Below are 14,370 nucleotides of genomic sequence, written 5' to 3'. Positions count from 1 at the left end.
CCGTTAATTCATAAAGTCTCTCCTAAATTTAGATCAAAATACTTGTACAAGGTATTGATGTAAAAGCAAACTGTCAACTCCCAACTATTTTTCGAACAAAAATTGAGAATGCATCACCTTTATAAAAAATGAATTCCTAAATACCATCTAATGTGTCATAAGAAAAAACGTAAGAACATAAAGTAATAAATAGATCAACACAGCTTAATCAAGACAAGCCAGCAATAGAGGGCAATAATAAATTAATAAATAGATCAACGTAACTTAATTGGGACAACCCAGCAATAGAGGGCTACAGAAGATCCGCAACAAGTGGCTGATACAGCCCACAGGCCAGCAAAAAAGGCCGCAGAAGGCCCCACGAAAAACACCCAGGCGCGAATGGTTGAGTGGGGCAACCACCACGGCCCAGCAGTGCGGGCGCCCCCGCAGCTAGGACTACGCCCGCAGCCCAGCCACATGGACGGCCCCACAACCCTGCCTCGATAGCAGCCGCGTGGGATAGCCCCCGCGGCCTTGTCGCACGGCCACGGAGGCAGCGCCCGCGGACCAGCTACAGGGGCCAAGCTCCGCAGAGGGCTTCTTCGTTCCCCTTGGACGACACCGCTACCAAAGTATTTTTCCGAAAAAGGGTCCCGTATAATACGTAAATTAAATAATTTTAACATTCAAAAGTCTCTTTAAAGATTTCATAAAAAAGATAAACAATCATTTATAAAGAATTCTAATTATAAAATAATTTCAAAATATGAGCATAAACGCTATATATAAAAGAATCATAATCCTATTAAGAAAGATCAAGATAGACATTATCTGTAAAAATCATAATCCCGAACTACTTACAATTATTCTATACCTTTTTATAAATAGGCAAACACTCATTTCAGATAATTTATATGTCTTTAATATTAATTTCAATATAATTTTCATCATCAATTTTTAGTGTTTGACTTAAATATCGAAATGTTTGGAGGGAAATCTTCTCGCTCTCTCTGACTGTTTCTTTCCTTGCAACTCAAGTGGCCAAACAATGACATTTTCAGCCAAATAAATATATTGTTATATTTCAACAACATATCATCATTTGATACAAGAGGTATCAGCTGATCAATTTCAAAACAACATTTCAATATTAGTTTAAACTTGAATATTAGTTGAGAGTTAAGTAATAGAACTCAAAAAATAGTCATTATAAGCTCATCTGGGGCGCTTTCCTTGATTTTTACAGAACGCATCATCACAAGTTAGGAAATTATTGGCGCAGCCATACCTCCATTTACTTGACAAATTAAACACTTGTCCTCACTACACATTGTATTAGCATGCATATAAGAAACTTTTTTATCACGTTGATAACAAGGTCACTAATTATGTTCCAAGTTCAGCCTTGCATTTCTTCACTCTATAGTACCATCTTGCATGCTACTGACAAGGTATCACACTCCACAAGTAGTGGTTTTTTACTAAATTTCCTGGCACAAAAGTAAAATAGCATCAAGAAGTAGCCATTCTAATATCAATTTTCACAATGTTATTAATAACCCAATTTGGATCAGAGCAAGATCCCCTACAACTTATCTGTTAGTTACATAAATTTGCATCCTTCAAATTAAGTTTTTGGATTTAGTTGTTTGGTTACTATTGAGATTAATCCTCTCTCTGGCCTAATAACAATCCTCCTAGACAGAAAACCTATTCTCCTCTCCCTCCCCAAAAAGGAAAAGAAGAAAAGAATTCTAGAAAGTGCCCATAGAAAGATACAAAAGACCAGGTTTTCATTGGCTAAAGCTTTAGTTTACGTTTCGATATCCAATTGTAGAATAAATGATCTTGGTTTTCACTTTAATAAGATATAGATGGTTAATTTGTGCAGCTGGGCTACTACCCCATTGTATTGGGGGCAAGTCCTTTCCTATTTTTGCTTGATTTGGCACGTAGAAGTACATAGTTGTAATATCCCAAAACTAATAAAAGTGTAAATTAAATTTACCTAAATTAAATTTAGTTAATTAATTAATATATTATAATTTTGTGTGGCGGTGCGCGTGTACTAAGCATCAAAAAATTTGATATTTTTGTCTCTCATGGAAGCTTTTGGCCGAGATGGAGAAGCAGAGGAGAGAGAGAGCTCAGGGGCGAGCCGAGAGCTCGGCCAAGTAAGGAGGGAAGAGAGAGGTCGCGAGGGAGAGATCGAGATTGAGAGAGAAGGAGAGACTGAGAGAGGGAGAGAGAGACGAGGTGCAGGGCGGCCATGGAAGCTGGCCGAGAGCTCGGCCATGGCAGCTGAGCACCCAGCCTCGGCCATGGGCAACACGAAGCGACGGCGACGCGAGGCAGTAGCAGCAGCGAAGGCACGCGCGGCCGTGGGAGGCGAAGCTAGAGGCGGCTGTGCTGGTTCGGCCGTGGGAAAAAGAAGAAGAAAGAAAAAGATAAGGAAGAAGAAAAGAGAAGAGGGAGTGCAGGCGCCGACGTTGCAGGGAGGAAGAAAATGAGAAGAAGAAGAAGAAAAAAAAAAAAAAGGAAAGAAAAAAAAGAAAAGGAAAATAAGGAAAAATAAAAGAATTTTGAGATTTTTCGGCATAGAAAGTGATCAAGTATGTGGGTAAAAATTAGTAGAAGCGTGATATGTTTAAATTATAAATTTTGAGCGATTAGAAATAATTAATTTGAGTCCCGGTTGTGTTATTTGCTAGGAAATGATTTAATTCGCATCGGGAGCACAAGAGAGACTGAAAGCAGCTATTTTCAGGCAATCTCCTAACCCTCTCCTCGTGTTCTTTAATTCCCGTGAGAGACTTCGTAGTTTCTCGTATTTTATCATCTCCCTTACTCTAATTCGGCGCCTAGCCTTATTTGTTGAATTATTATTCATTTGTTTTAATTTAAATAAATTCGAGACTTCTAGAGTTTTATTCGTTGAGTGCCTACGGGGGTTTGTATCGCCCCCACTCCTTTTGGGAATGAACCAGCCTGGGAACTAGGTTCCTAGACGTGCGGGTTTATTTACAATTTTTCTCGGATTTATTTATGGTTCGATTAGAGATATCGAGCAGTAGGGCAGGGGTCGGTTGTTGGTGACGTTGGGGTAGACTATTGTACGGCCCTGAAGTGGACCATCGGGTGGACACTCCTAGTCACTGGCCGTTGACCGGTGCCGAGCACTGCTGACTAGCTCTGTCAGTATGTAATTTACTGCACGTTTAGATTTATTATATTACTGTTCATGATTTGATATGCACATGGGTGCGGGTTGCATGTTGGGGTATTCATTTATTGAGTATGCTTGGACACGAACATTCTAGTTTGATTAGGTTGCATCCAACACGGGCATATGCATCGCGTGTGGTCTACTATGTGGGCGGAGTATGGCCTGATGCCTGGATATATGGGCGTCATGTATCACGTTGATGCTCACTACGCCATTGCATTTTTATGTGCATTGCATGGTTACCTGTAGTTATTAGTTCTCGGACGGGAGTACCGTTCCGAGGGAGCCTATGGCTCGGGTGTTGGGAGTACTGACATGGACGGGTGACGGGAGTACCAACCTGGGACAACGCGCGCAGGTTTGTTGGAGATACATGTTGCCTCTCAGAGCAGCGGTAGGTTGGTATGGGACTTGGGTGCCGTGTGTCTTGTGTAGGCCCCAATAACCGGTATATGTTTTTATTACACTATGCTATTGTGTTGTAGCGTCTCATGGCTTGTGTGTACCTAGGGGTTTATTCCGAGGAGAGTGTTCTGGATATGTTCAGCCTTCAGCCTTTCTTTTCTTATGCTTGCTAAGTCTCTCGACTCATTTTGTTTTCCATCATTCCAGGTAGTGGCAGCGTGGGCCATGGCAAGGGAGTCAGCTTTTAGCGGCAGAGTCGGTATGGTGTACAGGCAGTCCCGTTAATCATTGTCAACTCTGATGTCTGAGTATGATTTACTCTTTTATTTTGTATTGTGCCAGGTCTTTCATCGATTCTCGTGTATGTCGGCACAGGTGTCTGTATTTATTTATTTATCATGTGATCGCTGTGCTAGCGGAGTACTCGTAGTGCATGCATGTGTTTAGCTTCGCTTCTGCTGTTCTTATTTTTGTGTATGCATGCCAGGGTGGTTTTGGTCTTGTGTGTCCTTCTTTCTTCTTCTGTAAGTGCTCCCGTTCGGGTAGTCCGGGTGGTTGGGATATCCGGGTAGGGGTGCTTACAATAGTTATCCTAAAAACACTATATTTATTCTATAAATTAGTTATTGAGTCACTTTTTTGTAATGCAAGGGCATTAGAGTTTGCTAGATTAGTCTCCTACGAGTTCATGCACATCGACCTGCACACATGAACTAGATAAGACTCCACTCAAAAAATGACAACCCTACCCCAAGAAATAACCTTACTTGGTAAGTTCCATGATTAGAAACTCGAATCAATTCAAAGTTCTTCGCACTCCAACACTACTTCTAGCCTATGCATTTTCTCGTATGCATAGTCTCACTACAGAAGTAACCATTTTGTTTGCTATTGTCCTGGTCGCTAAAATCACGTTAACTTGTGTAGAAGCCAGCCCACATACATCATACCAACCTATTCAGAATATCATTAACTTATCAGTGAAGCAAATTCAATGCTACATATAGGACGGTGAAAATTTAATTAACAATCTATTTTTTTTTTCTATAAATAAGAATTATATAGAACAAAACACTCCAAAAAAGGCTACAAGCAAAGATCAGGGCAAACCCCGGACCACCAAAAAATCAGGGGAAGCAACACATCAACGATCACCCTATGGAATAACAATTTGTTGCCTAGCCAACAAATGGCAAGGGAGAATGGAAATGGAATAACATCTAATCTTTTATTTGAGATGATTGTATGGAGTGATGTTATTTTTTAAGTAGAATTATTGTAGACTAATCAAGCTTTACTTAATGACATTTAAACTCAATTAATGTATTTTGAGGTTGTAGTTGTAGCCGTCAAGGAATTTGATGATAAAGGTGCAGAGAGGTGGATTGAATTCTTAAGATTGTTCATTGGGTTGTACCATGGTGATCACCATTCCTGTCTTATATACCTCTTGTGACGGGACCATGGCATTTTAAAAGTAAACAGTTGTTCAAACTCAAAATTGTTGGAAAAATAACCTCTTTGTGAAAAGTAAGAGAAAAGTTACATATAAATACGATCATTTTTTAACTCTTTCAAAGCGAGAAGTAACATTCTTTTTTCTATTACGACTTTTTGTATGAATCTCTAGCTTCTTGATGTTATAAATGCAGAACTAACAAGAAATTAATTGTTTGGCCGTTAAGAGGGCTAAGATTGAGATTGACACATGGTTATAGACTTTGATGAATTATTGTATCTTCTTTGTTTTCTTTTGATTGGAAGTTGTTTTGTATCTTAGATGCTGTATTTGGTAGAATTCGTGGCAGCATGGCATTCTATCTGATGCATTAATCCGACTGATACTGCATGTATGATAGTCTTGAGAAAAACCTACTGTTTTGACCGTTTAGGAATTAGCTGTCTCCCATAAGATGGAAACTAGCTAGAGCCAAAAGGCCCAATACATGTATCTGTACAGTCATTTGTTACTTGTTCATTTGGATCATAACTTGTATATATGACAATTTTCACACCTGCCAAGTATCTATTTCACTGGATCTTGACACCTATCTTATTAGGGTTTTATGGCCGACGATGAGAATCTACAACTATTATTCTTTTGGTGTATATTGAGTAAATTTATTGGACATGCAAACTAGCTCACAAACCACTCGTTTCAAGTAAATACATAAAAATTCGTGTTGCGGGCATGCCCATAGAGAAGTTTGAACCCTACAATTATATTTTAGCAGACTAGTTTAAAGATAAGTATAAATAATTGATCTGAATATATAACATGAGATGTCTGAAGCTGGTGATGACAAGTGACTGGTGAAGACGTGGCTTCTGCATTGGTGGTGGCAAATCCACATCAAAGCAAAGGAAGAATCTATTTGGCAAAGGAGTCAATAGATCAGAGTGCATCTTGGGGACCTTATTTCAGGTAAAAGTTACATATTTAACACTATGAAGGGAACATTAGAGGCTAGCTATATGAATTTTTACCAAAGTCTTCATTGTGTTAATTAGACTGTTAGGTCCAAGGGCAATTTTATTCTCGGACTCTCAAAGTCTATTAAAAACGCCCTTACGCATTAGTGATTGATAAGCTGTGACGGGATTTGAAAATGTGCTCCAGTTCTGAAAAGCTTTGGGACATGTTGATTGCCTCTCTTTGTGTGCTAGTGCAATTGTGATACAAAGTTATTGCAAGCCCCACCTTTGAGTGACTTTCTTAATCCCCACAAAGACCATAACCACCTCTTGTCCCCCCCAGTAGAGAGGGAGACATCTTTCAGCATCTTCCCACTAAAAGGAAAAGGCAGAATGGCCATATTTGCCCTATAGTGCTTTGAACTATTTGGTAATTTGCTTTTTGCACCATCATTCCACGTTGAGATGTGCCAAATGGAGCAACTGTTTGACGAATACCAAGTGCTTAAAAAGATTGGATCCTTTTTCTGTAAAGATGAGGCTCAACTCATCAACATCTGCTGTGCACAGTTATGGCTTTTGGAATTTTGCACCAAAATAGTCGGTGTTTTGGTGTGAAATGAATGATGCCATTTTGTGAGAAAAACTTGTTAAGCATATTCTTATGAATCTCGCAAAATTTAATAAGAAATTTTAAGTACTAGAAAGTTTTTTTTTAAGTACTGTTAAGCATATTCATTTTTGTGGTTTCTTCTTCATTGTATAGGGTTTATACGAATTCTTTAACTTTATTTTTATCTTATGTTGTACGGAAACTTCTCGAATGAGCCGTTTTTTCATTTTCGAAACGTTTCTCATTTTCGTTTCAAACTCTATTTATGCTTATTTTTTTAGAAGAATGTCCATTTCAGTATTTTCGTTTCGTATCAAAAACATTTTCCGTTTCTGTTTTCATACAACATAGCTTTTATCTAGAATAGAAGTAACAATAATCACACTTGCAATATTCACACTTTCACTATGCTCAAATATTGCAGTGGTGAAGTCACTTGCATGTAATATTTGGAGTAAATTATGCTCATCACCTTTAAGACTTTATTAAATGATAGTGTATTTTATTAAATTATAGTGTGTATCTTAATTTCACTTTTTAAAAAATTACACTAGCATCCCATCTATAAAATGGACATTACAAAATTCTTGTTATAAGTATACAAAATATCAATAACACTCTTATGTAATATAAATCTAACAGTACAAGTAATCTAATATAACTTTTAAATAATAACAGTAATTAGTGTAATTTTTAAAACTAGAAAAATATTTTGTCTCTTGTACCAAACTTCAAATATGCTTATTGTATAATTATCTAATTTTTTTTATCGAATCTTATCTAAAATGACATGGTTTATTAAATAACTATATATTATTAGGAAATATAATATCCTTACATAATTTTTATATAACAAAAGTTTGATATAGAGATTTTTATATATAAATTAATACCCATTCTTAATATCAAATTGTAACGACCCGATCGAGCGATAGGAAGAATTAGAACAACTTACCTTGATAGGCTTATGCGAACTTCTCAGAGGAGTCACCCATCCCTGAATTACCCCAGGTTAAGCACGCTTAACTTGGGAGTTCTTTGCCAACATTCAGTTCAAAAAGTATACAGCTAGTGTTGTTTCCTTTCTTACACTATCCTCAATATATACTAACTTCTCTGGGCTCTCGGGGTATTACATTATCCCCCCCTTAAACACATGATGTTCTCGTCATGCGACCTTACAACCGGTCCCATATCTCCCCCCTTGCATGGCCTATGTGGGATTCGCCTAAGGTGCCTACACGCACCCCCCACAAGGGCCTACACACCCCTCCTCGGGACTCAGCCTCATCGCTGAGGATGGCCCCACCATCGCGCTCAGAGGCTCGGGGGTCGGCTCTAATACCACCTGTAACGACCCAATCAAGCAATAGGAAGAACTGGAACAACTTACCCTGATGGGCCTACGCAAACTTCCCAGAGGGGTCACCTATCCCTAGATTACCCCAGGTTAAGCAAGCTTAACTTGGGAGTTCTTTATCAACATTCAGTCCAGAAGATATCCAGCTGGTGTTGTTTCCTTTCTTACACTATCCTCAATATATACTAATTTCTCTGGACTCTCGGGATATTACACAAATCATCTCCAATTGAATTATGTCGCAGAAAAAGAAAGGTTTTGGAGCCAAATGGGCAGCCACTAGAACCAAAATTTCTCTTGAAACCATGCCCCCAAAAGCATTTTAGTACTTCTTTAAGGATGCAAAGTATATTGTGCTGCTTTTGGCTAATGTGGGATTGGATCTTTTTAGATTAAGGATTACTTTAATTAATATATTTTAAAAAATATTAAATAAATGACTATATTTTAGATTTAAAGTTAGATTAGCTATCACGATAGATATTTTTTTAATCTTATCTAATAAATTTTTAATTTTATTAATAGCATCAACTCTATTCATAATCAAAATAAAATGACCTTTGCAATTGTAAATTCAAATTGAAAAACTCTATACACTTTTGCTTCGTGTTTTTTTTTTTTAAATATAATGACTAATTTAACTCAAACTCTTAAAGTATAATTCCTTATTTAATTATTTTAAAAATAAAATGATCAACTTAGTCTAAAATTAATGTATAATAATTTATTTGAGACATGCTTTTCTGCAACACAAACCCCCCCCCCCCAAAAAAAAAAAAAAAAAAATTGAAGATATAATAATATAATCTAGCTGACTGAGGTAATCACTTTGGTATGTCTCCAAGATGCACAAGACATTTGTAATTTTTAAATTTTTTTTATAATTACAAAAAAAATTAAAAAATTATAGGATAATCACTTTTTATTAAATTCATGATCACTTATTTGAAATATTCTTAAATTTTTAAGCGTATTGTTATATTATCTACGTCAAACAATATAAGATTTGTCCAAAGTAAAGAGAGAGGGGGCAGGCTTGGGCATGGGCCCCACCTTATTTCCCACACCCGCCCTTACATGTTTATGTCGTGGGCAATAGATCATTGTTCAAACTTCTAAATTCATTTTTTTTTATTTATGACTGCTTTATGCATAATGAATATAAAATTTAGATTATATTAAATCTTAAGTAAATCTTGAGAATTTACTGAACTGTAATAAGAAAAATACAAAAATAGAAAAGGAGTCGACAATCTCAAAATCAACCTCAATTGTGGAAATTAATTAACTTAAAAAAATATTATACCCACGAACAAATTTAGTAAATAATTCTCACAAACTGATATAATATATATAAATTTACGATGATCTTATACAAATTCATAATAGTTATATTTAAAATTAAGAATAAATCTACTCATAACTATAAATTATTATTAATTTAAAAAAAATTACAAATTTATGTCTATCATATTAATTTATAAAAATTATCTATCAAATGTATACTTGAATATAATATTTTCCATTCACTTAAAAGGCAAATATTCACTGATATCCAAATGCTCTGAGCCACATATATCCACCAATAAATGAAGCAAATTAGGGATAATCATGATGTGGTGGCAGTGTTATCATGTTCAAATCACACTGATACGACCTCACCCACATGATCCTGATCATCCATTCTGGGCAGGGCCCCGCCCCTTCCTTCTAATCAGCATCACCAAGGGAAAATCAACAAGCTGTTTGGTGGGGCCACACGTGCAGAAGGACTAAAATACCCTTCATGGGCATGCAAAATGCAAGTCAAGTCAAGCCTGATATAGTGGGTCCACACGCAGGCTTGGAAAATTCTCAGGCTTTTGAAGAGCATTTGGTGGGATTGAGGTGCTGTGGGACCCACAAAATTTGGGTTTGAATCTTTGTCCAATGTACTTTGTCCATTGTTTATACCCATTATTTTTATATTTTCCAAAGATGGGTATATTAATGTTTATTTAAATTAATCTTTAATAAGCAATTTATATATTATTATTTAATAATATTACCATAATTTACTGTTAAAAAAAGTAGTGGTTTGAAGGCCATTAAACTACTGGTGCTGTGATATTAAGTTAAAGATTGCTCTTTTCTTGATTTTATTTTCTAACAATGTCTTGGCCAAATTAAATTTCAATTTTATTTAAATTAATTTATTGGTTGCACCCACTTAATATTAATCTTATGACTTATTAATTGTGACATTATGAATTTATATATATATATTAAATTTAAAAAAATCAGGTAGTAAACTTAAGACTTTGATCATTACATTTATATTTTCAAAGACCTCTCCCCCCCCCCCCCCCCCCCCCCCCGGGCTCTCTCTCTCTCTCTCTCTCTCTCTCTCTAAATCTTTTATCTTTTCTCTCTCTACCTTAGAGAGGGCAAATGAACAAAGGGGGAGGGCCAAAGCCATCTTCAAGTACCAAATCAGCTTGCAAGCTTCGTTCTTTGATTTCGACCAACCACCTAATGTCCTCACTCCCTCTCTGTCTTCCATTAATGGTTTAGGTTTGCTTTTCTTTCTTGCATCTCTCTCTCTCTCTCTCTCTCTTGTTTGCTCACCCTCTTGCGCTTGGTAGCTTGTGCTGCCTTTGGGAGGTTATGGGCCCTATTCTCCACTCAGCATTTCAATGGTGATTTAGGCGGTCTCTTGTCTCCTCTTTCTTCGCTGCTTTTTGTTACTTATTTTCTTCTTGTCTCGCATTTGTGGTTGTGTTCTTCAAGGTTTGGGTTTCTGTTTCTGTTTCTGTTTCTTTCCCAATCTGAGAAATTGGTGTTCGGAGAGGGTTCTGTCTCATCTTTTTTATTTTGGACATGGGTTTTGAGGATTGAAGGACTTGTCAAACTTGGGTTTGTACTTTGATCAGTCTCTGAAGTGGACCGTACTTGTGATTCTTGAATTAGGGTTTTTTGTTTTCTTAGTGCTTGAGATGGGATTTGGATTGTCCTGAAATGGTTGTTCCCAGTGGAGAATCACGGTATGCTCGTGAAGAATCTGAACACAGAATCCATCTGAACGTGTAAGCTTGGATTTTGATTTTAGAGCTCAATCTTGGATGTGGTTTAGTTGTGATATTAAGTTGAATGAGTTATGGGTCTGTGACATATATGTTGTTGTTGCAGGATGGTGATCAGAGTGCTGGGTAATTGAACTTTGAGGTGGGTTTTGAAGTTGGTTGGATTTTAAGAAATGGAGAGGATGATTCAGCCGCCTCTGGTGAGATTATTGTTTTCCTTTCTTGCTTTGATCAATGATCTATTTGTTCAGTGATTCAAATTTAATGCATATGTTGGTCAAATGTTGGGGTGCTTGTTCATATGCCTTAAGTGGCTTTTTTTATTATTCTTTCTGCAAGCAATTTTATTTTTGAATTATGTAGCAATGGTGTTTTCCTTTCTCTGAGTTCACAGAAGAGACTAATTGAGATTATTTGAGCCCCATTGGTTTTGGATCTCAGAACATGAATGATCTGATCATTGAATTTATTTAAAAACCAATTTTACAGTGCTCTTATAGATGTAAATCTGCTGGGTGTTTTTGCTATAAATCATTTATAAGAAAACCAGATGAACTAAGTCCAGCTTCTGTCACCATCCTATTTAATCCCGGGAATCATGTAGCTTAACATATTTGGAACTAGAACACTCTTTATTGAGTGTGTATTGTGCTCACTGACTCTATTAATTTTCCATGAAATTCTTACTATTATCTTGTTTTATTTATTGATTGTGATTATCATGTTTTACTTGTCTATATTGAGTTACAAAAATAGAGGCTATAAGATTTTATTGGAGCCCCAAGACTTCTTCTTTTAACTCATGCCCTTTGATACTAAGATGTAGTTAATGAGTTTTTTTCAACTCTAGATATGGGCAGAATTTTATTTTGTTGAACGGACAACAATGGTTGTATAACTTCCTTTCTTTCTTTTTTCTCTTAAAAGCACTAATTCATTCTTTAAGTTGATGTCTTAGAAGGAAATGAGAAGACAACAACACATCAAACTTTTATCCCATTGTGTGGGGTCGACTCAACCACATGAATTCTAGCTCGCTAGTTTTTTTCTATCTGTGGCCTTATCTTCTGTAAGACTTTAATAATTTATATCATACTAAAGTGTCTCCCATTAAGTTTTTCTTGGTCTTCCTCTACATCTTTTGCTAGATATTTGTTCCATTCTATTTACTCTCTTCATAGAAGCCTCTATTGGTCTTCTTCTCACTTGACCAAACAAAAAGGGCTAATGCAGTTTGTGTATCATAAATTTGCGAAGATTCTTCCTATATTGCTTTCCATTTGTGATCCAGATGTAGCACTCAATCTACAGTTTCCTTTTGGGCTTTCTTGTTTGCCATCAGTCTGCAGTGTCCTTGCAAGCTGTCTTAGAAACTGGAACAGATGATCACAAGCTATAAAGCAAGGATAGCAGAATAGCTTTTGCACGGATATTCTGTGTTCCGATATGATAATTTTGATGTGATTATAGATAGTTTATTTCAAATGAGCCTTGTGGTTATTTAGCTGGCCTTACTTTTCTATGCTGGCATGTTGGCATGGATATCTATATTTAGAAAAATTTGCTCCAAAATATACATGCAACATGTGGATACTTGTCACAGTCACTGAAAAAGACATAACGTGTTGCATTCATTTCTGCATAAAGGGCAAGTAAACGAATAAAATTGACAAGGTTTGTGTTGATTCAGGTTGATACCACCGCATGTTTATGTAGAGTAGATGCGGGCCTCAAAACTGTTACTGGAGCGAAGAAATATGTTCCTGGCACGAGGCTATGTCTTCAGCCTAGGATCAAGCCATCGATTCATCCAACTGGGCAAAAGCCAGCACGGGGTGACAGAAACCGGAACCAATCCCCTCTGCTTCCAGGACTCCCTGATGATCTGGCTGTCGCTTGCTTAATACGAGTCCCGAGAATTGAGCATTGCAAGCTCCGCTTAGTCTGCAAAAGATGGTACCGTCTTTTGGTTGGTAATTTCTTCTACTCACTCCGCAAGAGTCTTGGAATAGCAGAAGAATGGATATACGTTATGAAGAGAGAGCGAGATGGAAAAATCTCATGGCATGCTTTTGATCCCATTTACCAGCTTTTGCAGCCTCTCCCTCCTGTCCCAAAAGAGTATTCTGAAGCCCTAGGGTTTGGATGTGCTGTTATCAGTAGTTGTCACCTTTATTTATTCGGGGGCAAAGACCCTATCAAGGGATCCATGAGACGAGTAATTTTCTATAGTGCACGAACTAATAAATGGCACCGTGCTCCAGACATGCTTAGAAGGCGTCACTTCTTTGGTTTTTGTGTCATAAACAACTGTTTGTATGTTGCGGGCGGTGAGAATGAGGGCATCCAGCGGTCCTTGAGATCAGCCGAAGTTTATGATCCAAACAAGAATAGGTGGTCCTTCATTTCTGATATGAGCACGGCAATGGTGCCCTTCACTGGGGTCGTGTACGAGGGCAAGTGGTTCTTGAAGGGCACAGGGTCTCGCAGGCAGGTCTTGAGCGAGGTCTACCAACCTGAAACTGATAGTTGGTGCCCTGTTTACGATGGAATGGTTGCTGGCTGGAGAAACCCAAGCACTTCCCTGAACGGGCATCTCTATGCTTTGGACTGTAAAGATGGATGCAAACTAAGAGTTTATGATGAAAAGACTGACTCTTGGAGCAAGCATATCGACAGTAAGATGCATTTGGGGAACTCTAAGGCTTTGGAAGCAGCAGCACTTGTCCCGCTCAATGGAAAACTCTGTATTATCCGCAACAATATGAGCATATCTCTAGTCGATGTATCTAAATCTCAATCTGAGGATCCAAGGAGTGGCATTGCTGAACATCTGTGGGAAACCATCTCTGGGAAGGGGCAGTTCAAGACCCTGGTCACCAACTTCTTGTCGAGCCTTGCTGGTAGGAACCGCCCCAGAAGTCACATTATACACTGTCAGGTTCTTCTAGCTTGAAAGACAATGGCATAGATAAAAAAAGGCCAACAGACGGTCAGAAACCTGCCCAGGCGACTGGATCGCTGGGATGAACAACTCAAGGTGCTAAATCGACAAACACACTTCTTTCGGTTTTTTTTTTTTTTTTGTGGTTGTAGTGTTGCAGAATTACATATGATACACAGTTGTTGCTTGAAGGTCGAAAAGCATATTGTCTGAACCAACAAAGCTCTTGTGGATGCCTTCCTATTCCTGCATTTTGTGTTCCATTGAAACATCTTGATAATCAGGTTCATTGCTTGAGGACCTTAACTTGGGGCTGTTTAAGGCAAATTTGGCAGAAGGAATAATTTCTAGTGGATTGAGAAC

General features: G+C 37.6%; 1 protein-coding gene across 2 annotated transcripts; it reads left to right on the top strand.

The window, feature by feature from the left end:
• Positions 1–10,360: 10,360 nt before the first annotated feature.
• On the top strand, positions 10,361–14,346 carry LOC127806175 (F-box/kelch-repeat protein At1g55270-like). Of its 2 annotated transcripts, XR_008024363.1 has the most exons (4): positions 10,361–11,066; positions 11,170–11,263; positions 12,754–14,103; positions 14,200–14,346. XR_008024363.1 is itself a non-coding variant. In XM_052343284.1 (3 exons), the coding sequence occupies exons 2-3, from the start codon at positions 11,237–11,239 to the stop codon at positions 14,017–14,019; spliced, it is 1,293 nt and encodes a 430-aa protein (XP_052199244.1). In that variant the 5' UTR covers positions 10,361–11,066; positions 11,170–11,236; the 3' UTR covers positions 14,020–14,242. The 2 variants fall into 2 exon arrangements, 1 of the variants encoding a protein (XP_052199244.1); XM_052343284.1 differs by having other exon boundaries at positions 12,754–14,242.
• The last annotated feature ends 24 nt before the right edge of the window (positions 14,347–14,370 follow it).

Source organism: Diospyros lotus, chromosome 7, assembly GCF_014633365.1.
Source record: "Diospyros lotus cultivar Yz01 chromosome 7, ASM1463336v1, whole genome shotgun sequence".
In the NCBI taxonomy this organism is placed as follows: domain Eukaryota; kingdom Viridiplantae; phylum Streptophyta; class Magnoliopsida; order Ericales; family Ebenaceae; genus Diospyros; species Diospyros lotus.
This window is presented reverse-complemented; position numbering and strand designations above follow the sequence as displayed.